The sequence below is a fragment of the Colossoma macropomum genome, unplaced genomic scaffold, assembly GCF_904425465.1.
Source record: "Colossoma macropomum unplaced genomic scaffold, Colossoma_macropomum, whole genome shotgun sequence".
Lineage (NCBI taxonomy): Eukaryota > Metazoa > Chordata > Actinopteri > Characiformes > Serrasalmidae > Colossoma > Colossoma macropomum.
This window is the reverse complement of record NW_023494807.1, coordinates 622233-649898: the sequence shown is the minus strand read 5'-3', so window position 1 is coordinate 649898 and position 27666 is coordinate 622233. Positions and strand designations below refer to the sequence as shown.

Here is a 27666-nt window from a genome sequence, read left to right as displayed (position 1 = left end):
TTAATATGTTTCTAAGTCTATTTAGTTTAAAAAGTGCTCTATAATGCACTATAATGAACATATGATTCACACAGTCATTCTGACAGACTGTAATATGCCACAGAAACATAGGGGGCATCTATATTACTCCTACTGTTGAGAGGCACAATGCAAATAAAAGAAGGCATAATGTTTTGATCACTTGATTAATCTAAGAAAAGTGGATAGATTAGTTGACTGCAGAAATTATTGACTGCCGCCCCGATTCTAACACACTATATAGCCAAAAGTATGTGGACACCCCTCCTAAATGAGTTCATTGCTAACAGGTGTACAAAATCAAGCACACAGCCATGCAATCTTCATAGACAAACACTGGCAGTAGAATGGGTCATACTGAAGAGCTCAGTGACTTTAAACATGGCACTGTCACCTCTGCCACAAGTCAGCTCGGAAACTTCTGCCCTGCTAGATCTGCCCCAGTCAACTGTAAGTGCTATTATTGCGAAATGGAGCAACAACAGCCCAGCCCAAAGCAGTAGACCATGCAAACTCACAGAGCAGGGCCAAAGAGTGCTGAAGCATGTAGCATAAAAAAAAGATCATCTTTCCTCTATTGCATCACTCAACACAGAGTCCCAAACTGCCTCTGAAACCAACATCAGCACAAGAACTGAGCATCATGAAATGGGTTTCCATGGCTGAGCAGCTGCGCACAAGCCTAACGTTTATATGCGCAATGCCAAGCGTCGGCTGCAGTGATGTAAAACACTGGACTCTGGAGTATTCCCTGTGTTCCCTGTAGTGATGAATCATGCTTCTCTCTCTGGCAGTCTGATGGACCAATCAGAGTTTGGTGGATGATAGGACAATGCTACCTACCGGAGTTTCACAGTGTAGTTTGGTGGAGGAGGGGCAATGGGCTGGGGCTGTTTTTCAGGGTAAGGGCCCTTAGCCCCAGTGAAGGGTAACGTTAATGTTACAGCATATGAAGACATTTCATACAATTATGTGCTTCCAAATTTTTAAGACCCTTTCCTGTGCCAGCATGACTGAGCCCCTGTGCAAAAGGCAAAGTCCATAAAGACATGGTTTGACAAGTCTGGTGTGGAAAAACTCTGACCTCAACCCCCCCGAACACCTTTGAACTAGAAAAAAGATTGTTTGTGTGTCTGGCCTCACAACAAATGCTCTTCTGACTGAATACACACACATTTCCACAGACACACTCCAAAGTCTTGTAGAAAGCTTCACAGAAGAGTGGAAGCTGTTAGAGCTGAAAAAGTGGGGGGGGGGGCTCCATATTAATGCCCATGGTTTTGGAATGGGCATCAGAATCTTTATTCGCCAAGTGCCAGGGGCCATATTACAGAAACATCTTAACACTGAAATCTGATCTGTTTAGCCACCGTGACGACTTCAGTTAGGCCTGAATTTAGGATGGAAGCTATTAGAAAACAACCTTTATAATCTTATTCATTAACTCCAGATAAGAAGACAGTATTACAGAAGCATCCGAACTAGACTCAATTTGCTAAATACTGTCCTAACTTTAAGATAACCACAGAGGTGTCTTAACTTCTGTTTAAGTGTCCATTTCTGTTATTTTAGGCAGCTGTGTCAGGCAGCGTAGGTCAATACCAGCATAATGAGCTCCATTTATTTCTACCGTAAAACGCTGCTTCACTTGTGAGATGTTTTTCTTTTCTAACTCTGCATTTTGAAAATCTCAGACACTGCAGACTTGATCTCCACCGCCCCTCGTATAACCTCCGGGTGTTAATGTTGATGAAATTTCATCAAATAAAATACTTCAGAGATGATGGTGAATAACAAGGAGACAGAGTTGAATGTGTGGCTCGTAGCATGGCTCGCAGGCCGGCTAAAGCTTTGAGAAATGAAAACTAAAAATGGATAGTGGCAACAGCAGGGGGCGCTCTCACAGTTACACTAAATCTCACACTAAATTAGTCATCGATTTTAGTCGACTAAGTCGAATAATCGTTGCACTCCTAATTACAGTATGAATAGCACTGTTACTTCCAGGATCAGGATTGAGGACTTCCTTCATTTCACCTTCATCACACTAGAGTTCAAAAGAAACACACCATAAAGATCCCATGCTGACATGCACACTTACTTGCTGTTGCCAAAGTTGACTGCCTGGTCACTAAGGATGTCAAACAGGATGGGGTTGTCGCCCATGCAGTATTTCCTCATGATCTCAAGACAGCTGTGCATGGCTTTCCGAGACGGCTTGTTGTCATGGAAAAGATCCCCACCCAGCAATACAAAATCCACCTTCAGAGAGGAGAAAACGTATGTGTGAGGGAGAAGAGGGCGTGTACATCATTGGTCTGATTGGTCTAAAAAATAAGAACGATTTTGTTGCTAAATGCATTACAGGCAGCGTTCAAGAATTTTTATTGTTTTCATGATGTACATTGTTGGATGTTGGCTTTACACCTTCAGGAAATATCAGTGCTGTATACACCACCTTTATCAGAGAATAAACACCTGTAAACACTTCATTACACGTAAGCTATGCTTTTGCCATGATTTTTACCAACAGATACAGTGCTATAAAAAATATCTTCTATTTTTTTGCATATGTGTCACACTCGAATGTTTCAGACCATCAAACTACTTTAATATTAGACAAAGTTAATCCAAGTAAACACAAAATACTGTTTTTAAATGATGATTTAATTTATTGAAGGAAAAATGCTGTTCAGCCCTACCTGGCCCTATGTGAAAAGTAACTGCCCCCTTAGCTACTAAATCAATCACTTACTACTGGGTTCAATTTCACTATCCACACCCAGACATGTTTACTGCCAGACCTGCAGAATCTAAACATCACTTAAATAAGACCTGTCAGGCAATATCAAGCAGGCTAGCAGGTCTGAAAAAGCAGCGCATAACGCCATGTTCTAAAGAGATTCAAATACAGATGCGAAACTAAGTCATCGAACTCTACCTGTTTGGAAAGGGTTACAAAGCCATTGCTAAGGCTCTGGGACTCCAGCGAACCACAGTGACAGCCACTGTCCACAAATGGAGAAAACTTGGAACAGTGGTGAACCTTCCTGGCCTACCGAAATTCCACAAAGAGTGCATCCATCACTCATCCAGGAGTTCACAAAAGAACCCAGACGAACATCTAGAGAACTGCAGGCCTCACTTGCCTCAGTTAAAGTCAATGTAAACGATTCCACAATGGTATCCATGGGAGAGCTGCAAGGCATAAACCATAGCTGACCATGAAGAGCACAAAGGCTCGTCTCACATTCGCCAAAAAACATCGAGATTACCCCCAAAGCTTTTGGGATGATATTCTGTGAACTGATGAGTAAAATGTGGAACTTTTTGGAAGACATGGGTCCCGTTACACCCGGCATAAAGCTAACACCACATTCCACCATAAGAACATCAAACCAACAGTCAATGGTGGTGGTGATGTGATGGTCTGGGGCTGCTGTGCTTCTGCAGGACGTGGATGACTTGTCATAGTTGATGGAACCATGAATTCTGCTCTCTATCAAAAAATCCTGAAGGAGAATATCTGCCCATCACTCATAACCTAAAGCTCAAGCACAGTTGGGTTATGCAGCAGGACAGTGATCTGAAGCACACAAGTAAGCCACCTCCCAATCGCTCAAAAGAAACAAAACGAAGGTTTCGAAGTGGCCGAGTCAAAGTCCTGACTTGAATCACATTGAGATGCTGTGGCATGACCTTAAACAGGCAGTTCATACTCGAAAACTACCCAGCGTAGCCGAATTAAAACAATTCTGCAAAGAGAAATGGGACAAAACTCCTCCACAGCAATATAAAAGACTAACTGCAAGTAATCGCAAACGTTTGACTGCAGGTGTTGCTGCCAAGGGTGGCACAACCAGTTACAGTCAGCTTTAGGGGGGCAGTTACTTTTTCACATGGGTGATATGGCCTTTGAATGAATCTTTATCTTCAGTAAATTAAACGCTCATTTAAGTTTATTTTAGTTTTTTCACGCTCACACACACACACACACACACACACACACACACACACACACACACACTTCAAGCACTTTATTAGGAACACTGTACTAATACTGGGTACGGCCTCTCTTTGCTCTTAAAACAGCCTCATTTTTTCTTGTCATGGATTCCACAAGATGTTGGGAACATTCCTCTGAGATTCCGGTCCCTGCTGACATGATTGCATCATGTAATTCCTGCAGTTTTTTAAGGTGCACTTTCATGCTGTGAATCTCCTCCTCTACCACATCCCAAAGGTTCTACTGGATTCAGATCTGGTGACTGGGAAGACCACTGAAGAAAACTGCACCCATGGCTATGTTCACGAAACCAGTTTGAGACGACTTTTGCTTTGCGGCATGGTGCATCATCATGCTGGAAGTAGCCATTAAAAGATGGTACATTGTGGTCATGAAGGGATCCACATGGTCAGCAACAACACTCAAACAGACTGTGGCACTCAAGTGATGATTGATCAGTATTAATGGGTCCAAAGTATGCCAAGAAAACATTCCCCACCCCATTACACCATCTCCACCAGCATGGACTGACACAAGGCAGATCGGGTCCATGGATTCATGCTGCTGGATCAAAATTCTGACCCCACCATCTGAGAAATCGAGGTTAATCAGATCAGGCTAACAACTGTCCAGTTTTGATGAGCCTGCAGCCTCAGCTTACTGTTCTTGGCCAACAGAAGTGGAACGTTCTGCTGTTGTAGCCCATCTGTCTCAAGGTTGGAGTGGTTATCTGAGCTAGCGTAGCCTTCTTGTCAGCTCGAACCAGTCTGGCCATTCTCCACTGACCTCTCTCATCAACAAGGTGTTTCCATCTGCAGAACTGCGGCTCACTGATTTTTCTTTCATTGTTTCAGTCTGAGTAACTCTAGAGACTGTTGGGTGTGTAAATTCCAGCAAGCAGTTACAGAAACATACAAAACAGCCTGTCTGGCACCAACAGTATGGTCAAAACTCCCTGAGATCACATTTTTTTCTTAATTTTGATGGTCGTCACCTGAAGCCGCTGGTCCATATCTGCATGATTTTTTGCACTGCACTGCTGCCACATGATTGGCTGATTAGATAATTGTATGAATAAGTATGTGCACCGGTGTTCCAAATAAAGTACCTTTATGCATGTAAAGGCAACATAAAAATAAACCAAGTTCTATAATGTCACTGTCCAAAAAAAAAATAAATAAAAATAATTCATTTTTTTTGGCAATTTTTAGTTAAGTGCATAATTTGAGCTCAGCAGTTGCCCTTTGACATTGTCTGAAAATTTCACAATGATCAAACTAACAGAAATGCTCCAATTCCAATTCTATTCCAGTTGCTTGGAATAAAAAAACGTTACAATAAAATACATTGCGCCTGGTGTCAATGTAAAAATATATAACGCAAACAGAAAACAAAAGCGCCTGAACACTTTCCCCTCACTGTAAACAGCATCTAATAATTAACAGATATTTTAGTCAATCCACTTTACTTCTTTATAACACAAAACACATATTTAAATATATAAAATACAATTTAAATACATTTAAAAAGTCATCATCTTCTTTACTACTGTTTACTGTTCAGATTATATAACTGTGTAAATGTGTTGTTGGTGGTTTGTGCTTTGCAGGGAGACTAGAAATTAAAATTAGTTTAGCCATATTCAGGAAATAAGCCCTAAAGAAGCCATGAATAAAAATCTAACTGCATATTATTCTATATTCTATGCATTTTTCTATATTTTTATGAAAATAACTGCACCAACTGCACCAAGGGAAATTCCTCGTACTCGTCCTGAGTGAACATAAAATATTCAGAAGCTGATGAAGTGTGTTTGCTGCATTTCTCACCTCATTTTCCTTTGCATGTTTCATTATCTCATCAAATGTCACGAATGTGTCATTGCCTCTAACAGCATCTTTCTCCAGATAACCCAGGTGGATGTCAGTGGCAACGAGAATTTTAAACGTGTCCTCGTCATCCCTGCAGCAAAGTCAGAGACAGAACAGAATGCAGGTTGTGAGTCACTCATTGTGATATTACATTTTTGCCATATCGTCCAGCTCTAGACAGGACCCAAAACTACACAGTTGTTTGCAAACAATTTATTGTTTTTAATGATGAATGTTAAATTCAGCAAATGAATAATAAGTTTTGTATTAAAACTAGGTCATACATCCAACTCATATTTGAACATTTTAATAACCCTTATGTTTGATATTTTTAATAATATTAAGATTCAGAATTTTGGAAATTGTCTCTGATGTGTTCTAAATCAGGTGACACCATTTTTTATTCCTTCTCTTTGCAGCTTTTGTATAAGAGTCTGCTTCTTATTGTACTTTTTTTTGTTTTTAGTCCAATAGGGTTACTTTTTGTGAATTTTGGAAATTCTCGTGAAAAATTAATGTTCTGATTATTATAATGAAGTGATAAAATAGGCCAATGTATCAAAAATCTATATATTTATCATAATACATGTATTTAAAACTCAAATATGAACTACATTTATTTTGCAGAAAAGCTACTCATATTGTGTAGCCGTTACTTCAATGTTTGAAACAAGAATGTGGTCCACACGGTCCACACGGTCCACAGCTGTTTTACAAAAAAAAACAAAAAACATAAAATTTATTTTAAAAATAGTGGTTCATTTTTTGGAGCAACCCCACCTACCTTTATTATTTATTAATATAAGCCATATTGTTCAGTAAATGCTGTGGAATTAATGTGTAAGCTCTGTAGTTCAGACCCTGAGGAATGAAAGTGTGGGCCAAACACACAGTCAGTTTCCTGGATTAAGGTTACAAAGCTATCAATGAAATGGTCCATTAAGCTCCTACTGTGAAAAGGTTAGGCAGCACTGAAGTCTTCACCTCTACATTTTTAATGCCCCTGCAGTGAAAAGGTCGGCCTGTGCTGAAGTCTTGACCACCAGACATACAAGTTTACAGCAGTTGTGTCTGGACAGTGAGAGTCTGACCAATGACAAATCTACATAATTTCTATATTTGGTGTTGCTGCTGTCCATTTCTTAATACAACCCTAGTCACCCCACATATACTTAAGACTATGGTCAAAATGATGGTATGTACCAATGGACAGAACATTTCCACAATGCTCCTATATACCAGGGGTCACAACCCAAATGTTAAGAAGTCCTTTTAACAAAAATCAAACCACTTTTGGAGCCACAACATTTAATGCCCATTTTACCATCTTGGCTGTAAATATGTCTCAGTATGTGCTGATGTACTAATATAGGCTAAAAATATAATATAACAGACTAACTTTGCTCTGTTTTAAGCTTTGGCTCAGCTATAGCCTCTTTTCTCGCATCTTCAGCAGGAAATTTTTCCACAATGTCTCTCAACGTTTCACTTTTTATGAGGCTAAAATCGTTTCTCATTTGCCAGCTTCTTGTTCGATTTTCCTGTTCCACCTTAAATGATGAATGTAACTGCTGCACCATTTAAGGTGGAACAGGAGCTTCGCAACTTCTAAGAGTTTGACAGTTTCTAGTTGCAGATTAAACGTTTTAGGAAACCAGCTGGAGTGTATAATAATAATAATAATAATATAATAATAATAATAATAAACACAAATAAGTCCATTCGTCTCCAAATGACCAAAGTTCATCTTAAATCTTTCTCTTTGCCTTTTCATTAACTACTAGCTAGGCAAGATTGTTGTCTATGGTGACCAGCAGTCTGCGCTGATCTTCAGGGTTAAAGGGTGAATTAGCAGTTCTACATTAACTCCAGAGTTTAAGACCATTTATTGTTAAACTGTGTTGAACGATCAGCAGAGCTTTATTTTACTGTAAAGGAGGATTATTTTATTTTTACCTACAAATGTAATTCAGCTGATTCTGCTGTGGAGCCACAACAGGGCAGCAAAAGAGTTTTTGAGCCCGAGAGCAGTCCAGAGTACCGATCTCTGGTCCTCCTAAAGGTGGTGGTTGGGGTTCCCTTCCAGCAAACTCTGGCACTGTCCTCTGCGCGAGTGTAAAACTATCCACTCCCAGCACCGCGTGAGGGTCTGCATGATTGGTTGACTTTGGAACCTGACTTTTCTTGCCTCGACCCACTGCATCACTTCCCTTTCCAAGTTTTGTGGCAACAGTGAGAAAAAAAAGTGCTGTTCTTCACTGCTTGAGCTTCTGTACTCAAGGAAAATCATAAAAAGTAGCAAACGGATGAAGCTAGTGCTGACCATTTTGCAAACCTGAAAAATGACCTATGGAGCTGCTTAATTAATGCACAGTTCGGGTGGAAAACCAGCGATAATGAGCCCCTCACCCCAAACGGGCCCAGAAAGTGTAAAAACACCCTGAATTGATGTCACAGCTAGAATTCACAATCAAAGTTTCTGCACCTACATTGTATTTCCAGATGAGGTCATATTGTGAGGCTGGCAATGAGGTCGTCAGTTAATCGGCTGTAAAAGAGGAGAGAAAACCTGAGGAGAGAAATTTGAAGAACATGTTAACTAACATCAACAGTACCACCACCAATTAACATCTTTTTCAACACAATTTCGAACTGTTAAGCGGCTTTTTCTTTATCATCGATACACCTGGACTGGGATGCGCTGGGATCTTACTAATAATCACTGAGGTTACTAAGGCTAGTGTTGCCTTATGGCAAAATCTGCACTCACAAGCACTATTACCCAAAATCCCTTGATATTTTTTGATGTCACCAAAATGTGGACTTGGTGGAGGAACTCTGGGCTTAGCCTGCCATCTGGGACAGTGCCTAACAGAGATGTAAACACTGCACTGATTCTACAACAGGGCTGCCCAATGTGTGGCGTGCAAGGCAAAGCTGGCAAACAAGTTTTTTACTTATTTTAAATTAAATATTTTTTAAGTATTTTAAACCTTGATTTGAAATCTACTTCCCTTCCTTCTTTGTGTACTGTTTTGTGTTTTTGGCCAAAAAAAGTGTGGCAAACCCCGTTCTATACCCAACACACTTAAAAAAAAGAAGATTTTACAAGTGTTCTTTAGTGAAGACAATGGTTCTATTTAGAACCATGAGTTCCATATAGAACCATTTCATACTTAAATGGTTCTCTGCCTGGAGAAATGGTTCCTTAGATTAATGGAGAACATGCTGTAGATGATTCCACACAAATGTTTTTCGAAAATGGTTCTATACAGCACCAAAAAGGGTTCTGCTACTGTTACGGTGTCAAACTTGTAATGATAGAAGAACCCTTTTTGGTGCTATATTGAATTTTCAACAGAATTCCGTATAGAACCACATATAACACATTCTCTATTAATCCAAAGAACTATTTAAGTTTGGAATGGTTTATATTGACCTTATCGTTCTAAATATAATATTTACTAAAGCAACCCTTAAGAACCATAACCTACCCTTTGTAACCTACATGTCTATCAATCCAACATACACATATTACCTCAAGCCAAGCAACTTTTTTGATGTTTAAGAGCACTTAGCAAAGAAAATGTAGTTTATATTCCCTCTTTTTCACTGTTTTGTTGTGGAAGTTGACACATGATAATAATCACTGAGGTCGCAAGGTTCAACTCAGTCTCAGAAGCAGTTTGTTTTGGTTAAATGATGAACCAAGACAAAGTTTACAGTAACTTATATATGAACCCTGTGGACCGTATATTACTTAAATGAACCGCATCATAACAGCATTTGAAACATCGACTCAAAACCGTAGTTTATCGCCTATAATTCGTAATGAAATATAATGTTTACTGCTCTGCGTGCTAGCTTGGGTTTGCGTCAGTGACGCACTTTAACTACGACAATATTACTTAAGACAAAAGCACTCTGTCCAATGATGCAGCGCCATGTTATATTTACTAGTAAAGGTCTGCTAGTTCATGTTATAACTTTACAAAAAGCTCGTTTCCAAAAGTCCATTTACCTCAGTCACCAGTGAAAACGCACACATGTGAAATTTCCCACCCCCGGAATTCGTCGACACGCGGTGCGTCACGGGACGTGTAGTTTTTGCTGCGAACTGAGTCGCTGAAGAGACGCTGATAAGAAACTACATTTCCCAGCACGAAAAAGGTACAGAGGAAGCTTTCGCTTTAATGCTGGTTAAAAAAGGCTGTAGGAGCTTTTGTGCACTGCGGTGAGGAGGGTAAGTGTTTATCTGTACTTGGACGAGAAGTCTGTGTGAATATCGTGTCCTAAGCATGTCTGCCGGCTGCGTTTGGAGAGTTAATGCGTGTTCTGTACTGCACAGGCTTGTTTCGGTGACCGGTCTATGTTGTTAGCTGCTGGATGAGCTTGTTTTCTTGGTTTCTGTCTCTCTCTTACGGAGCCCCGCTGGTGACATCCTGTATAAATAAAAATAATGCGTGGCCACGCCTTATTAACGCGTGGGAACGAGATCCTAATGCGTGGCCACGACTTAGTAAGGCGTGGGAATGAGATGATTAAGTCGTGGCCACGACTTAGCAAAGCGTGGGAACGAGATCATGGCTTACTAAGTCATGGCCACGCATTAGGATCTTGTTCCCACGCTTTACTAAGTCATGGCCACGACTTAATCATCTCATTCCCACGCCTTACTAAGTCGTGGCCACACATTATTTTCATTTATACAGGATGTCACCAGCGGGGCTCCGTACCTCTCTTTCTCATTAATGGCCTTTATTTGTGCGAGTGCTTTATGCGCAGTGATCCACAGCAACCACGAGACGATAAACAGAAGCGAGATGGTCCTCGCTGCGGAACCAAAAGTCCAGGGGATTCGGCTGGATCTGATCCAACTCCTCCCACGTTGTGTTTTAATTGGTCTGAACTAGAGGGGAGCTGATAAAATGGACAGTGAGTGTAGAAACAAGGTAGAATGAGGTAATAAAGTGGCCTATCAGGGTATACAACATTTAATATGATTTTTAGGCATATTGAGTCATTTTTATTAGACTTATGGAAATGTGTGGCAGCGATACCAAATCCTTTTAAATGTTAAAAAAAGTAATTATAAAGATTTTTATTATGAAATTCCAGGATTTAGTTGATAAAACACAGTTATGTGGGTTATTTTGAGCGGTCATAAGTGCATTCTAGTGTTTAAAAACGTTCAGCGTTTTCATCTAGAACCCGTAAGTACTCTTGAGATGCAGGCCTACAGAACGGACTTTGTACCAGAATGTGAAAAAAGCGTTTTGAGTTGTGACAAATGAGTGTGAACGTCGTGAATCGATTATAATCATCGCGATTATAAAGGCTGTGTTGTGGCGTTCAGGACGGAGCAACATCGAGAAAAACACAGACACCAGCATCACCTGCGGGTTTCCCACAGATAAAAACTCAAGAGGTAAGATCAATGAAATAAGTCGTAAGTAATACTAGTTTAAAGACCAATAGAAATGCGATGATTTTAGATCGATGAAAAGAAGACGTGGGCGGAGTTGGATCAGGTCCGGCTCCACCCCTTTGGACTTGTGGTTCTGCAGCAAGTGATAGTTGGACAGAAGATTTGTAGCCTTTCCACACTTCAAAATGTTCAAACAGTACTGTACAGCTGATTCATTTCCAGTCAAAACGACCATTCAGTAGGTTGTTCAATGTTATTCAAAGGCCTCAACTACTACATATAATTGTTTCAGTATTTAGTTTGTCTGTTCTTTGTCTTTGGTTCTTTTAGAGAGACTTGCTTTCAGTTTTTTCAATAAAAATCTGCAGGGATGTTTTTCCACACCTCCAAAGTTCAGTCTTAGAAGTTGGCTTTATTTTCTGCTTCTCACGATCCACATGGTCCACATTCGATTAGGTCTGGGCTCTGGGGTGGTCAGTCCATTGCTCTGGGGTGGTCAGTCCATTGTTCTGAGAACACCAGCAGCTTCTTTGTCATGTTTATATATCAAAACACCAGATTTGCCTCTTTACATTTGTTGTGTGAACTTTCTTGACAGGTGAAACAATAGAAAGCAAAAATTACTGCATTATTGTAAGTTAAAGTTAAAATATTTTTACTGGTCCCTTAAAGCTGTTTTTCATCATCATACCAGAGTTTCTGTGGAATTCAACTAAAGCTGACTGCAGAAACCATGGAGTATTATATATCCATAATGTTAGGACTCATCTGAGCCATCAAAAAAACGTAAGCTGTATGGGAAAAGCTGAGAATTTTCCTCAGACAATAAACTTAGTATATATTTTAAACTTTTGTATGCAGCAATTTTACTGTTAATTCTTACATAAATATTTAAACTGAAACCCTAACTTTAAATATTTTTGTTAAATACATTTTGCTTTGTGAATTGAAACAGAATCTTTCTAGAGAGAGCTGTGTGTCATGTGGTTTTGTCAGGATTAAGGGGTGTTCTTAGGCACAGTGCAACGCAGATATGATAGTGTGATAAAATACACCAATCTTTTTGCCAATCTGATTGAATACATTCCGATTATAGACTGAGGTGTTTATATTCTCACTCTGCTCAACAATCTGATGAAAATCTGAAAAATGAAAAATAACGCGCATGCTTAGAGTACCGCTTGGTATAGACGTTACCATGACAACAAGCATCACGTCCAGTCCCGTCAGAGTAAGACGAGCAGCAGTGAGCCGCGCTTGTGTTTTTAATCAGTTTAAAATGATGTCAGACTCAGGAAAACGTCCTTCACATGTCCTTATTAAAGAAGGCCGAGAGGAAGACGTCGTGTTCTGAGACACATAAGCTGGACGTCCGTCCCACCGCCGTCTTTTAAAGACCAGAGTATAAACTTCGTCTGCTCTGCAGACCAGTTTCTGCTCCGCCATGTTCAACGGTATAAACTTTCACTATGACGCGACGAACATGATCAGAACGGACTTAAACTTTCCGATAGGGAATGTAATCAGATACAGGCTATTATTCTTCTATTTAATAGATTATTTGCAGGATTACCCACCTCGATCAATTGGATAGAAATTGTCTTCAGAATGGCCTCAATCAGACTAGTCTATTCCCATTGAGGTGTATACATGGACGTATTCTATTCAGATTGAGTTGTCGGATTAGTCGGATATTAGTCGGATTATGAATGGGTTATTAGGCTGCATGTAACCGTGGCGAATGTTCAGTAAATGGCTTCTTCAGTTTTTTACTGGTGTAATGAGGTTAATGTAACTAAAAAAATCTGTATCACTCAAAATCTGTCATTCAAAACACTTTCAGTATTATTTATATATACATAATTTCAGATGGCAAAAGATATCTTGGCTGTCCGAGTACATTTGGGGTAAAAGAAAGGTGTGTCAATTAGATTTTTGATGAATCACTCAGTAAACTATTTGGTAAAAGATTGTTTCATGACCAGCACTTTGATTTTTAATAACTTGGTGCATCAGTACAGAATTCAGTTCATGTAGGATCATACATTTATATATTCAGTGTATTTGGCTCAGCAGAACTATCAATTTTGTGTTTTTTTTCCTGTTAAATCAAGGCTCTTAAGTGCATGGTTGGAGATGGAGTTTCCAGAAGGTTTTAACCAGCTGGACCTCCTTCAGTCGCACGGTCACATGATTCCTGTGGGGACAGAGAGCGCATGGGAGGAGGAAGAAGTCGAGGACGATGACGACGAATGCAACCACAGCGAGGAGTGGTACGAGCAGCAGGAGCTCAGACTGAAAGACAATCCAGTGGAGCTGATGCTTTGGGCTGCAGAAAAGAACAGAGTAATGATCTTTATCTTCTCACACAGGCTACAGACAGCACAGCTGCAGAGTGTAGATATGCACCACCTGTATGACCTTCATTAAAAATACCTGTTGGTCTTTATCTGCTGTATCTGTAGCACATGGTCATTTATCACTGACGATAATTTCTCATTTTCCTGCACTTAAGAAAGAAAACCCATTAATTTAAAACACTCTTAACGTACAAGCCATTGGACAGCTGATTATATTCCTTAAACCTCACAGCCTAGTCAAAGATTCAGCTGGTCAAGGTCTAAACGAGCATCAGAACATGTGTGCAGAGCTCTAGACTTAATTAAAAGCACTTCTTCTGCCAAGCAAGTTAGTTATTCAACTAAACGTTTCAGTACTAAACGATTTTGGAAGAATATCTAATTGCGATTTTTTCTGACTGATATTGCGATTCTGATTTCAATTGTGATTGTATTCTATGCATTGAGGTTTTGGCTTTTTCAGGCTAAGAAGACCAGTGTATACTTTTTTCTGGCTCGAGGCTTTGAAGTTAAATAACACAAATTGCAATATTTGGCACAAAATCCAGTTAAATGGGAAAAGATTTTGAAACATCCCGTTGATGAGCGCTCTGCAAGTACTGACGATGTACATATTTCACAAAAGCATATTTTATTACATTGTGGCAGTTTATCACAATAATGATATACATTGTCGCTTTGCCCAGCACTAGTTCAAAGGTTTGGAGTCACTTTATATATTAATGAATTGTATTATTGTACCTATAACAAGAAACATCTCTGCCTTGTACTATGGATGGGCATTTTAGTTAGATTTGATATTCGAATGTATCAGACATTATATCAGAAATAGTCTAAAAACAAAACAGTACAGGAGTCCTGAGGCTACAGGCTCAGGTGGACAAAAAAACCTACCATCTCTTTGTTACTCTACTATATTAAACCCAGACCACGTCCATAATAAATGATGTGACTTGAAATTTACACCAGCCTTTATAATAAACAGACAAATACTAATCGTCTGATTACACATCAGCCAATGTGGATAACCTAAAGTCGTATTTTCCCTCATGTATGTCTCTTATATCTCTGATTTGACTGAATGGAAATGTGAAGCGTAGCTGAATTCAGTTCACATTTTCATATTTTTCTGAGTGCAGTGCAGAGCTTTTCCTCCAGTGTGTGGTGGCCTGTAGCCGCCTGCAGTATCTGTTTGGACTAAACAAAAAAATAAATTCTTACCGAAGCGTAAGAGGCAGACTCTACACTGCCTCTTTACACCTGCCTTCCTTCCTTTATGCCTTCCTTCCTTTCTTTCTTCCTATCTTCCTTCCTGCCTTCCTTATGCCTTCCTTCCATTATGCCTGACTTCCTTCCTTTCTTTCTTTACACCTTCCTTCCTTCCTTTACGCCCGCCTTTCTTCCTTTATGTCTGCCTTCCTTCCTTTATGTCTGCCTTCCTTCCTTTACGTCTGCCTTCCTTTACATCTGCCTTCCTTCCTTCCTTCCTTCCTTCCTTCCTTTATGCCTGCCTTCCTTCCTTTACGTCTGCCTTCCTTCCTTCCTTTCTTCTTTCCTTTACGTCTGCCTTCCTTCCTTCCTTCCTTCCTTTACACCTGCCTTCCTTCCTTTATGCCTGCCTGCCTTCCTTCCTTCCTTCCTTCCTTCCTTTATGCCTGCCTTCCTTCCTTTACGCCTGCCTTCCTTCCTTTATGCCTGCCTTCCTTCCTTTACGTCTGCCTTCCTTCCTTCCTTCCTTCCTTTACGTCTGCCTTCCTTCCTTCCTTCCTTCCTTCCTTTACGTCTGCCTTCCTTCCTTCCTTCCTTCACGCCTTCTTTCCTTCTTTTCATTCCTTTCTTCCTTTCTTAACTCCTTCTTTTCATACTTTATGCTTTCCTTTCTTTGTTTACGCCTTTACGTCTGCCTTCCTTCTTTTCATGCCTTCCTTCCTTACTTTACGCCTTCGTGTTACTCTTTTGTAAATCTACAGACAGATTAGTATATAACAATTATTTTGTACATTTCTCTGCCACCATATTGGATTCAGATTATTGAAAACCATTGATTCACTATTACACATTGATTTAGAAACATTGATTTTGAACACTAGTGTAAAGTCATCGCTATTAGAGTTGTCACGATCATGAAAATTTAGCTAATTATTGTTTGGCAGATAAATAATTGCGATTAATGACTTAATTGTATTTTCTTGTTTATTGCAACTATTGCAGTAAAAGTGGCTACATTAGCTAAATGTCCACCTTACTTAGTATCTGTGTTTATTTAGAAGCTAAAACCGTTTGCAGTGTCGAATCAGTAGTTCACACACTCAAACGTCTCTGGTTACACAGAACTGTGTAGAGTCAATCAAAGCTTGTTCTTGACAAGAGTGAGAGCTAAACACGTTAGAATCAGCTACATAACTAACACATAAAAGACTTTACTCAGCGCTGCTCTCTAAACATGTGAGAACAGAAGTTAGAAGTTAGAACTTTTTTTGTTTTCATAAGCGCCACAGTTTTTCAAGGAATACATTTACTGCTTCCTACATTTACATGCATTTGCCTCCAACTCAGCACACTCCATTCACATTCTGTGTTGCACTGTAATATAACTGTTGCATTTAGTGACTGTGGAAAATGATTACAGCCAGCTTAAGTAATTGCGATTAGGCGATTGTGACAGGCTTAATTGCTCTAAGTTTGATGCAAATGAGCTTTTTATCATGATAAGTCAGCTTTTTTTTCTCTGTAACTTTTTATTATGTATTTTAATTGCATTTCTCACAAAACGTCCATGAAGCAGATGGAAAAATGTGCTTCTGATAAGTCCTGAATTAGTGTGGCGAACTCCAGAGAGCTGTAGCATTGCGTGGTTGCACACTCTTCAAATGAATGAGGCCTGTTTGGTGCAGGGAAAGCAGTTTCTGGCTGCTTGGTTCTGGTAATGATCCAGCTCTATACATGCAGACATGCGCAAAAGATTAAGCACCACTGGATAAATTGCAAGTCCTCTACAGAGAACAAACTTCAGGACATGTTAGAGCACAGTAACTGTTTATTTGTTGAGTTTAAACACAAAACAGCCACGTCAGTATGTTGTTTTATTTTTTTCCAATATGTGAAACTGTTAAATTGTCATAAAAATGCCATATTTATTTTTTTTTCTCTGTAGAGGACGTGGAGGTGTTCACTTCACCTCTCACTTAGAAAATCACCAAAACATCATTTGACCAGGGGTGCTCAAATTTGTGCGTATGACTAAGCATAAATTTGTGCCAACATTCTTGCAGCACTCTCTGTCCACTTTATTAGAAACCAATTCACTCTAAAAAGATGGTTCTTTAGTAAGGAAAACAGTTCTAAATAGAACCACGAACACTCAAAAAACGCTCTGCATGATTACAGGCTTCTTTGCATCATGAAATTGTTCTTTAGATTGATGGAAAATGTGCTATAAATTGTTCTATATAGCACCAAAAATGATTCTTCTCTTGTTACGATGTCAGGTTTATTACAATAGTGGATCCCTTTTTCGTGCTACATAGAACCCTTTTCTATAGCACATTCTCCATCAATCTGAAGAACACTTTCATGATGCAAAGAACCTTTTAATCATTCAAAGGGTTCTGTAAGTGTTCATAGTTCTATATAGAACCATTTTTTTTTACTAAAGAACCTTTGAAGAACCGTCTTTTTAAGTGAGTGTAACAATAGGTGGTGAGGGGTACTGCCCCAGTGACTGTACCTTTATTTCTGAGAGTGTGTGGCCTTATAGGTCTGCTACCCAACACAAGCTTGATAGGATCCTATAAATATTGGGTTTAGGGCTGCAGCATTAGACTCGGGTTTGTTTTGTAATGGTTTCGAACGAGAAATATTGTGCCTGTTGTTGTGTTGTGCATTGCTTCACACAATGAGCAGTGAGTCAACATGCCCCTGAACAAACCAGGTGACGTTCAGTTGCAGTCACATCATGGATAATGAGAGGAATGTGTTAGTTTGGTGAAAAGGTCACAGCGGATCTTTCCCCTTGCTTGTTAAATGCGCCTGTCATGCATTTGTTAAGCATTTTTGCAGGTATCAGCAGTAATGAGAGGGATTTTAGCACAGCAGGGCGAACGGTCACAGCTGATCAGGGGAGGATGAACGCTGTTCTCTGCCACGTACGATCGGGAATTCCGAAAATATACAGATGATAAATACAGTCAGTGTGTTACAGGTGTGTAAAATACCAGTTTATCACAGCATGATGTTTTCTATCCATCAACTTAAGCGTTTAGTAACAAAGCACCGCGTTATAAAACTGAGTCTGTGACCATGGAGGCGAGAAGGTGTTTTAATTTGGGGGTTTGTGTTTCATGAACTACGTATACATAACGTGGCGGGTGATGGTAACATACACATACAGCTGACATGTTAAACCCCTTCTCTGCTCTGTCTTGAAATTTTTATGCTAATGAGTTAAGTGTTGTCAGATCAGACTGTTGAAATGAGGCACTGTAACTGGTTGTGTCATGTCTATAGGCACACGTTCGGACACACAGCGGGCGCGCGGGACATCATTACAATTTTATTTATTTACATTTAAAAACAATATTAGGCTGCTTTGGGGCTCAGAAATTGCCTGCAGCTCTGCGCAGACTTTCCCCTTTGCACCTCAACCTGCATGGGTTTATCGACATGCCCCAAAGCAACAGCAGTGGGTGCGGGAGGAGGTTCAGCTCGATATAATGAGAATATACAACCGCATTTCCAGGAAAGTTGAGACGTTGTGCAGAATGTAAATAAAAATAGAATGCAATGATATATATATCATATCATAAACCATATTTTTTAAGACAAACCCTGCTAAGTGTTTATGGTTTCTGAAAAATATATACCCATTTTGAATTTGATGCCAACAACGTTCCAAAAAAAGTTGGGACGGGGTTTGTTTACCACTGTGTTTCATCACGGCTTCTTTTAACAACACTCTGTAAGAGTTTGTGAACTGAGGAGACACTGCTGTGGTTTAGAAAGTGAAATGTTTTCCCATTCTTGTTTGATACAGGATTTCAGCTGCTCAACAGTTCAGGGTCTCCTTTGTTGTATTTTTCATTTCATAATGCACCAAATGCATTATCAGAGGTGACAGGTCTGGATTGCTGGTGGGTCAGTTTAGCACCTGGATTCTTTTAATACAGAGCAAAGCTGTTGCAATGTGTGCAGAATGTGGTTTGTCAATGACTTGCTAAAATAATCAAGGCCTTCCCTGAAAAAGACGTCGTCTGGATGGCAGCATATTTTGCCAAAACATGTATATAACATTCAGCATTAATGGCGCCTTCACAGATGTGCATGTCACCCATACTATGTGCACTAATGCCCCCCTATACCATCATGAATACTGGCTTTTGAAATGTGCACTGATAACAAGTGGTCTTTAGCCCAGAGGATACAGCGTCAATGAATTTTAAAAAATGAATTTCAAATGTCGACTTGTCAGACCACAGGACGCTTTTCCACTTCCCCCTCAGTCCATTTTAAATGAGCTCAGGCCCAGAGAAGGTGGCGGTGTTTCTGGATCCAGTTTATATGTGGTTTCTTCTTGGCATTTTAGAGTTTTAGCATGCATTTGTAGATGCAGCGACAAACTGTTTTCACAGACAGTGGTTTTCAGAAGTGTTCCTGAGCCCATACAGTGATTTCCACTACAGAATCATGTCTGTTTTTAATGCAGTGCTGCCTGAGGGCCCAAAGATCACGACCAGCAAATACTGGTTTTTGGCCTTGTCCCTTACATACAGAGATTTCTCCAGATTCTCTGACTCTTTTAATGTTATTATGTACTGTAGATGAGGAAAAGCAAAAGTTCTTTGCTATTTTATGTTGAGAAATGTTACTGTTAAATTGTTGCAATATTTGATCGTGCAGTCTTTCACAGAGTAGTGAACTCTTCCTCGTCCTTACTTCAGAAAGACTCCGCCTCTTTGCGATGCTCTTTTATACCCAATCGTGTTAATGACCTGTTGCTAATCAACCACCAGGGTGTTTTGCATTACACAACTTTACAAGCCTTTTCTTGCCCCCATCCCAACTTTCAAATTCAAAATGGGCCTATATTTTTCAAAAAACAATAAAAATTCTCAGTTTCAACATTTGATATGTTGTCCTTGTAGTATTTTCAATGAAATATAGGGTTTAAATGATCTGCACATCATTGCATTTTGTTTTTATTTACATTTTGCACGACGTCCCAACTTATTTGGAAATGGGGTTGTATTTTCAATGTAAACTGCTCAGGCCTACTGCAGGTTTTTAAAATAGATACATTTTATATAGAATATAGAATAAAATATAACATACAAACTCCACTCTAAAACAAGCAGATGTGTACCCTCAGCACCCCCACGTCCTGCATCCCTGTCCATGACAGTCCATCTCTGACTTCAGTTGTGGTAGTACCAGTTGATCTGGACAGTTGTTCGGCTGAGCAGACCTCAGGTCTACAGTCGCTAATTGTACACCAGCAAGGTGGAGTTACCAGGGAGGAGGTTCTTATAAAATGACCAGGAGTGTATATATTGTTGCAAAAGCCATACAGAGGGAGGTTGTTCCTCCGCTGCTCTGTGAGTCTGTATGGGTACATTTGCATGCCATGTAAGGACATTAAAATCTGTTAATGTTGCTGTGGCACACACAACTGGGGGGAATAGGATAAGCAGTTGTTCATTTCTCACACACATGGAGGAAATGAGTGTGTGTGTGTGTGTGTGTGTGTGTGTGTGCGTGCATGTGTGTGTGTGTGTGTGTGGTCCTGCTGAGACTGTGATGGTGTGATTTGCATGCAAATCTAGCTTGCTGAGGTGCAATGAAAATGTCTCCATTCACCTCCGGCAATTTTTTTTTTTTAAAAGCAGCCCATCTGATTTTTAATGTCATCATCCAATGTGAGCTGAATTAGGTCAGTGGGTCAGTAGCAGCTGGGGTTAGAAATGCTTACTTTAACACAGCAAAAAATATTATTTACACAGTTTTCTCCTTTACCCTAAACATAGCCAATCCAAAAAATGTTTCTTTAGTTTTCTACTGCAAGGCTAACGTAGCTAACAAGTAATGGAAGCTGATCTTCCACTGATTAACATTAATCATCACAGACTTGTCTCAAACTGAGGCACGTTTGTTAAAGAGGGAACCAATTTTTAAACATTCTACATAATTCAATCGTTAAGAGGTGAACAGTCATTCAGAGTGGTTTGGTGTGAAACGCTCAGTTCTAGAGAAACTTACTGAGTCAGAACTGTTCACAGTGGTGGTGATAGGAACCAGACGTCCACCTCTAAAAGCTCCCTCACAGAAAGTTCCTACATGAAAAGTCTAGATATATGCTGTCTGATGTCTAACGCATTGTTTTGTTAGAGTTTTGGGATAAACTTTTTGGCTGAAAATGTATGTTTAATCTACCTATTTTAATCCATTTATGGCAGAGGGGCACATGCAGGATGTTGTGAGGCAAAATAGTCCCCAAAGAAGACTTTTTTTTTTCTTATTTTTTCAGATTTATGACTATTTTGCCATCATCAACATTACATATAAAACTCAGAAGACTCATGTAGGTTCACTGGTGGTTTTGGATAGTAAATAAAATGTCTGTATTTGAGTAGAGTTGACTTGGTGACCCCTGGTTCCTATCACCACCACTGTAAAGAAAACTGAGTCAGTAAGTTTCTCCACAGTTGACCATTTCACATCAAACCACTCTGATTGAAGAAAGTCTGTTTGAGATTACTTAACCACTCACCACTGTGTCAGGCAAGTTTATGAAGATTTAGGAATGAAGCCATGCTAATTAGTGGAATACCACCATTACTCATTAGCAACATTAGCGTCACAGCTCTAGAAGCGGTTTGATGCAAGTGATAAGGGCAACAAGGCTTTCTGAAGCTTTGAAACACCTGAAACAATGATTTTGAAAAATAATTTGCTGTTTCGAAGCACTTAAAATCACATTTGCTAGCGCCTTCTGCTGGTTGAATTGGTATATGTATGATCATCAATCCCAAATTATTATTTTTACTATTATCATATTGAATTTGCGTGATCCTTGTGATGTAGGCCCTAACATAAAAACCATAAGACCTTCGATGCAAGTTCAAAGTCTGAAACTAATGGACGTCACCAAATGCTTAGTTTCCTTCGTTGAAATGCTTTGCCAGGCCTTTACTGCAGCTGCCTTCTGTTGCTGTTTGTTTGTGGGTCGTTCTGCCATCAGTTTGTCTTCAGTAAGGGAAAAGCATGCTCAGTTGGGTTGAGGTCAAGTGACTGTCTCTGCCATTTAAGAACCATTCCATTTCTTTCTTGGGGTGCTTTTGCAGTGTGTTTCAAGTCATTATCCATCTGTACTCTGAAGCACCGTCCTGTCAGTTTTGCAACATTTGACTGAATCTGAGCAGCTCTGTACACCTTAGAATTCATCCTGCTACTTCTGTCAGCAGTAACATTATCAATAAACACCAGTGACACAGTTCCATTGGCAGCCGTACATGCCTAAGCCATAACACTCCCTCCACCATGTTAAACAGATGATACAGTATGATTCAGATCATGAGCCCTTCCTTTCCTTCTTCATACTCTTGTCTTCCCTTCATGGTACAAGTTAATCTCGGTTTCATCTGTCCAAAAAATGTTATTCCAGAACTGGACAGGCTTTTTTAGATGTTTTCTAGCAAAGTCTAATCTGGCGTTTGTGTTCTTGAGTGTTACCTGTGGTTTGCATTTTGAGGTAAACCTCTATATTTACGTTCATGAAGGCATCTCTTGATTGTATACTTTGACATTGATACGCCATCCACCTCTAGAAAGTCCTTGACCTGACAAGATGTTGTGAAGGGATTTTTCTTTACCATGAAAAGAATTCAGTAATCATCTGTTCCCATGAACAGCTGCCAAATCAACTCCAGACCTTATATTCCTTAGTTTGTCCTGAAATTACAAGAGAACAGGCCACACCTGGCCACGAAACTGCTTATGAGTCAACTGTCCAATTACTTTGGAGCCTGTGAAAATGGAGGGGCAATGTGAAAAAGGTCTGTTAAACACAGTTAATATTTTTTGGGGGCTGTTATTTATTATTACCCACCTTTAATTCTTTGGTGATATTAAGCTGAAAGCGGCAGTTACATACTGACACTTCAGGCATTAGTACTGCTGGACTTTTTAAGGTGGAACTGGAAATTTAGCTACATAGCTATGATACATTAGCATATGTTACGTTCCTGCCTAAGGGTATAAGGCCAGAAAATGGTAGTACAGTGGGGTGTATGATAAACCACACAAGGTATTACCCGGTTCAAAGTGTATTTACAATTATTTACAATTATTACAAATTATTTATTAACTATGTACAAAGAAACAAGCCATCTCTCCAGGGCTAAGTCAGGCCAAAACAACAAACCATACCCACTCTAACTTAAATGATAAACAGGAGAAAAAGGTATATACAAAGAAAATGGCGCTTACCCCCTTCCGGCACAGTCACAATGAACAGGGACACTATTTACACACAGGCTATCAAATACAAAACAACAGCAAACATCCCACGCAGCACACAGCCAACACAACAGCTCAAAACAAAAGTTTCTTTCTCTCTCTCCACCCTCTGCTCGCTCGCTCGCTCTCTCTCTCTACGTCTGGATTTTTCCCGCCATTTTATCAGCAGCCTTCAGGATCAGGGACAGCTCCACCTAGTGACATGGAGGGATACACAAACAGACGCAGAGAAAAACACAGAAAGAACAAGACGCGTAGGCACAGCCGTAACAGCATGCCATTGTTTATGGTTGTTATGAAGAAAAGGACCAAAATGCCTTGAAATAACATCAAACTGAGGGCCATGTAGTCCTAACACTTCGCCCTACCCCTTCATCTCAACCAAAATTGGGACACCCTACCACTAGATATGAAAAAGGGCAGGCTAATGGCTAAGTAGTAGGGGCAAGGCGTGAAATGGGATTGGGCCTTAATCAAGTCATTTGAGGAAAGCAGGGAACTAAACGCACCTACACACTGTTTCACTTCACTGAACTCTCAGACACGTGAGTCTGCACTGATATGTTCTATAAAGTCAACAGAGTGATGAGCTGCTGAAGTAATGTTGGCGGAATGCCTGGGTTTTTCATTTGAACCTTAACTGAAGCTGCAGAATGTGTGTGTGCGTCCAATCGAGATGGAACACCATTAACTTTGAAGCGAGCGAGTCTATTTTGGGGTGTCTTTTCTGTGTGTGTTACAGCAGTAGAAGGTTTCTCTTGAGGGAAGATGAAGCTGTTGTGTTTAATCTCTGAGGAGAAGGGCATCCCTCATTATGCTAAATGTCAGCCAATTCAAGCAAACCTCTGGAGCTCTTCATATAAGCTGGCAGAGCTTTGAAACTTGACTTTTAACGCTTGTATTGAAAGAGAGACTGAAAAAGCCTCAAACTTCACCACTTTTCACCATCTATGCAAATAGTTCAGTGCAACTTCATACTGAAGAACATACTGTCATTTAGAGTAAATACAGATGCTGCAATACGCTTATATATATATATTTCTCTCTACACACTCACCCTGCACTTTATTAGATAAGTCTATTTTATGCTTCCACTCAGTTGATGAGATTCACCCACATAAGAAGTCCACTACAAAGGTAGGCATTTCTAATGAAGAGGAGGGTGAGGTACCATATATTGAGTGGGATGTTAATCTCTGACCTTACAGTCAATGCATTTCCATGCAGACCAATAATACAGGATCATTTTTATCTAATTTTCAAGCAATCAGAAAAAAACAGAAAACACCTGAAAACACCAGCAGCTTTTGTGTTTGATTTGCAGGTGTTCTTCTTGTCTCAGTAACATCTACACATCCTTTCAGACCCATAGCGCTGAGTCGTCTTCTCACAGTGGAAGGATGGACAGAAACACCTGTGGATGTTTTCAGATCTGAAGCAGCTTGATTTTCTCCTCTTTCTCAATGATGAAGGCTTGAAGTGCTGTTTATCTGATAGTGACGGTTTTGGTGTCTACCAGGTTGTTAGGAGGCCCATTTCTCTAATAATTTAAAAAAGTCTAGTTTTGAAGTCCCCTTATTTTCTTTTGGCTTTCCTCTTCATGCAATGGAGTGATCTTACATTTAATCTCTTAGGAAATAGCTTCTAAAAAAGAATACCTTGTACTGAATGGCTGTTTTGCCTGGAAATTATGGCTGTTATTCATGGCTTTCTTTTGTGGAACAAAGCATTTTGGGCACCCAGAGTAAAAACAAACAAAAAAAAGGTTCAACTCAAAGTGGTCAAGTAGCTTATATCATGAGTGTTTTATGTTTAACCCTCCACTGCAGTGAGGAGGGTTAGTACAAAAAGGTTTGCGATATCATGTTTGGGTCCATCTGTAGCACATTTATTTTGAAAATGTGCCATATTTCAATAACATCAAACCAATATTTAAATTTACAAATTTCAAAAAGAGCATTCTATATTGAATATAGGAACAATCAATCAATCAATTGTAATCAAAAAAGTAATCAATTTCAACATTGCAAAATTTCCACTTTCAGATTGATACGTCATGATGCACTGATACGTTTTTACTTCTCAAATGTTAATATCTAATGTTGATGTTTCTCCGTCTCTCCCAGTTGGCCACAGTAAAGCAGCTCCTTGAATCTGACCCGTCCCTGGTGAATTGCCGTGACGATGACGGTTACACTCCTCTCCACCGCGCAGCATACAGTGGTCATTTGTCTGTTGCTTCGGTTCTCCTGGACGCAAAGGCAGAGCTTCACGCGAGAACGGTAGACGGCTGGACTCCGCTCCACAGCGCCTCCCGCTGGGGGCACGCTGCTGTAGCATCCTGTTTATTGCGTCGGGGGGCATCGGTCAATGCCAAGACGACAGGCCAACTCACACCACTGCAGCTCGCAGCAGGAAACCCTGCAGCAGCATTGACTTTGGAACTGCTGCTGTCACAGCGTGCCCTGCAGGCTGGACTGAAGAACGGTGCCGGAGAAACGGCTTACGACATCGCACTCCGAACGAGTGCACATTACAGTCTGTTCGAAATGACGGAGCCATGTAACAATATTGACTGACAGTTTCAGAATGTGAAATGAATATGATGCATGAACATTTAATGAATTCATACACTACATCAGAACCGTACAGTATCTGATCAGGATTCTGATCTCCTTTCTCAATGTAAAAGGGCCGAACACTAAACCCTGTGGAACACGCTGGAATAGAGGAAATAAAATAATAATAAAATAATAACAATATCCAAATCTTTCTCCTCATAATGTTTCATCTAGATTTATGTGAAAGCAATAGTTGAGTGAAAAATAAAATACACACAAAATTACCCTTAGTCAGTCAGCCAAGACAGTTTAGCAGTTTGAAGCCTCTTTATTTTTGCATTAGATCTACAAGCCTTATGTATTTAATACTACAACAATTGGTACCATTCAGACTGCATGCTGTTATCTATAGGTCAAAAGATCACAGCATAGCTAAAGTACTATTATCTTGAATCCAGAATGTATTGCTTTATTTTTTCCCCCCAGCCAATTTCTTTTCAAAAGAGAAATATTACAGTGTTATAACATTATGACTACGTGTAAAAACAGTGCTTTGTTCTCAGATCCTGGTTGTGGAGAAATATTTGCACTGCATAATCCCTTCATATAACACACCTAGTTCTGTTTATCATGTTAACTGAATCAGGTGTGTTAAAGCAGGGAAAACAATAAGCTGTGTACTAATCCTTATCCTGTGGTTACCTCAGGACCTGAATAATTGAAACTCTGCAGCAGGGCAGTAATGTAAATATTTAACACTGGACTCCACCTCTGTTTTATCAGACTTAATCTCGAGCTGCCCTAAGAATCTCTAGGGCTCATTACAGTTGGACAACCAGGCATCAAGTTTGGCTACTGAAAATGACTGTGGTAGTTAAGATATTATGTAATTATACACTGCAGGTGGATAATGATCGAAAATTACCTGCACATTTTCCTTTCTAGTCTGTTTTTGCCTTTCAGTCTGTTAGTCATCACTTAACATGTCTGAATGCAGAAATGTGGCCCAAACGTGTTACATGCAAACACGTGGTGACTGACTCAGAACAGAGATAAGGACTTGAGTCAGGCATGTTGACTCACAACTCAGGTCCCCCCTTAACTGACCGATATTAGCCTGAGGAAAACACACAAATAGTAACTGAATGAATAAAATGTTTCCAAACTTACATTACCGCAGTGCTGTTTTCCTTCAGCTCACAGTGCCATCAGCTTCAAATAAAGCCGTCATTACTGTAATGCCAGAAAGCTAACTAGCACACTGGCTAATTTAGCCTATGTTGTTAGTTAATCTAGCTGACATTTTAGTTAGAGTTCAAACTTCACATTAGCTAGTTTGCAAACATGCTAGACAAACTACTTTACAGTGTGTCGTGCTTCAGTTCTGTCCTTCAGACAGAAGAACAATAAATCATCACCAATTTTACTGAAATTGGAGTGCGGTCATGCCCCATCACTGCAGTGCTGTTTTCCTCCTAGATATCAAGAGAATATCGAGCCGCTGATGGCCCACTGATGGCAAAGCTGGCTGCCCACCAGCTTTTTGCTCAGCACTTTCAAAGTGGACCACCAGTGGTTAAGCAGAGTATTAGACAAAATGCCACTTTTAATCACTCACTTTCCACTCAGAGTCCAATGTACTTATTCTTCTTTCATTTCATTCTTTCATTAACCCTTGTGAATTACAACCCCATTTCCAAAAAAGTTGGGACGCTGTGCAAAATGTAAATAAAAACAAAATGCAATGATGTGCAAATCATTTAAACCCTATAGTTCATTGAAAATAGTACAAACACAACATATCAGATGTTGAAAGCGAGAAATGTTATGGTTTTTTGAAAAATATATGCCCATTTCGAATTTGATGCCAACAACACGTTCCAAAAAAGCTGGGACGGGGGCAACAAAAGGC

The 27666-nt window shown here is 39.8% G+C and overlaps 2 protein-coding genes across 2 annotated transcripts in view; one reads left to right on the top strand and one right to left on the bottom strand.

Annotated features, from left to right (window-relative positions):
* mre11a (MRE11 homolog A, double strand break repair nuclease) overlaps positions 1-9984 on the bottom strand; it is a 131083-nt gene extending 121099 nt beyond the window's left edge. The window contains exons 1-4 of the mRNA XM_036556092.1: positions 9917-9984; positions 8385-8464; positions 5854-5986; positions 2120-2280 (exon numbers count right to left, since the gene is read on the bottom strand). Coding sequence (XP_036411985.1) covers positions 2120-2280; positions 5854-5986; positions 8385-8407 — 317 coding nt within the window. The 5' untranslated portion in view covers positions 8408-8464; positions 9917-9984. The remainder of the gene's footprint in view (positions 1-2119; positions 2281-5853; positions 5987-8384; positions 8465-9916) is intronic.
* An 87-nt stretch (positions 9985-10071) lies between these two features.
* On the top strand, positions 10072-25961 carry ankrd49 (ankyrin repeat domain 49). The gene is made up of 3 exons (XM_036556734.1): positions 10072-10138; positions 13438-13669; positions 25320-25961. The coding sequence occupies exons 2-3, from the start codon at positions 13460-13462 to the stop codon at positions 25770-25772; spliced, it is 663 nt and encodes a 220-aa protein (XP_036412627.1). The 5' UTR covers positions 10072-10138; positions 13438-13459; the 3' UTR covers positions 25773-25961.
* Positions 25962-27666: the final 1705 nt, after the last annotated feature.

What these genes read in the sequence shown, in the direction of transcription:
- ankrd49 (XM_036556734.1), top strand. Translation starts at nt 13,460, where the DNA reads ATGGAGTTTCCAGAAGGTTTTAACCAGCTGGACCTCCTTCAGTCGCAC. An exon ending in GGGCTGCAGAAAAGAACAGA is followed by an intron (nt 13,670 to 25,319) that starts GTAATGATCTTT and finishes CGTCTCTCCCAG; the next exon opens with TTGGCCACAGTAAAGCAGCT.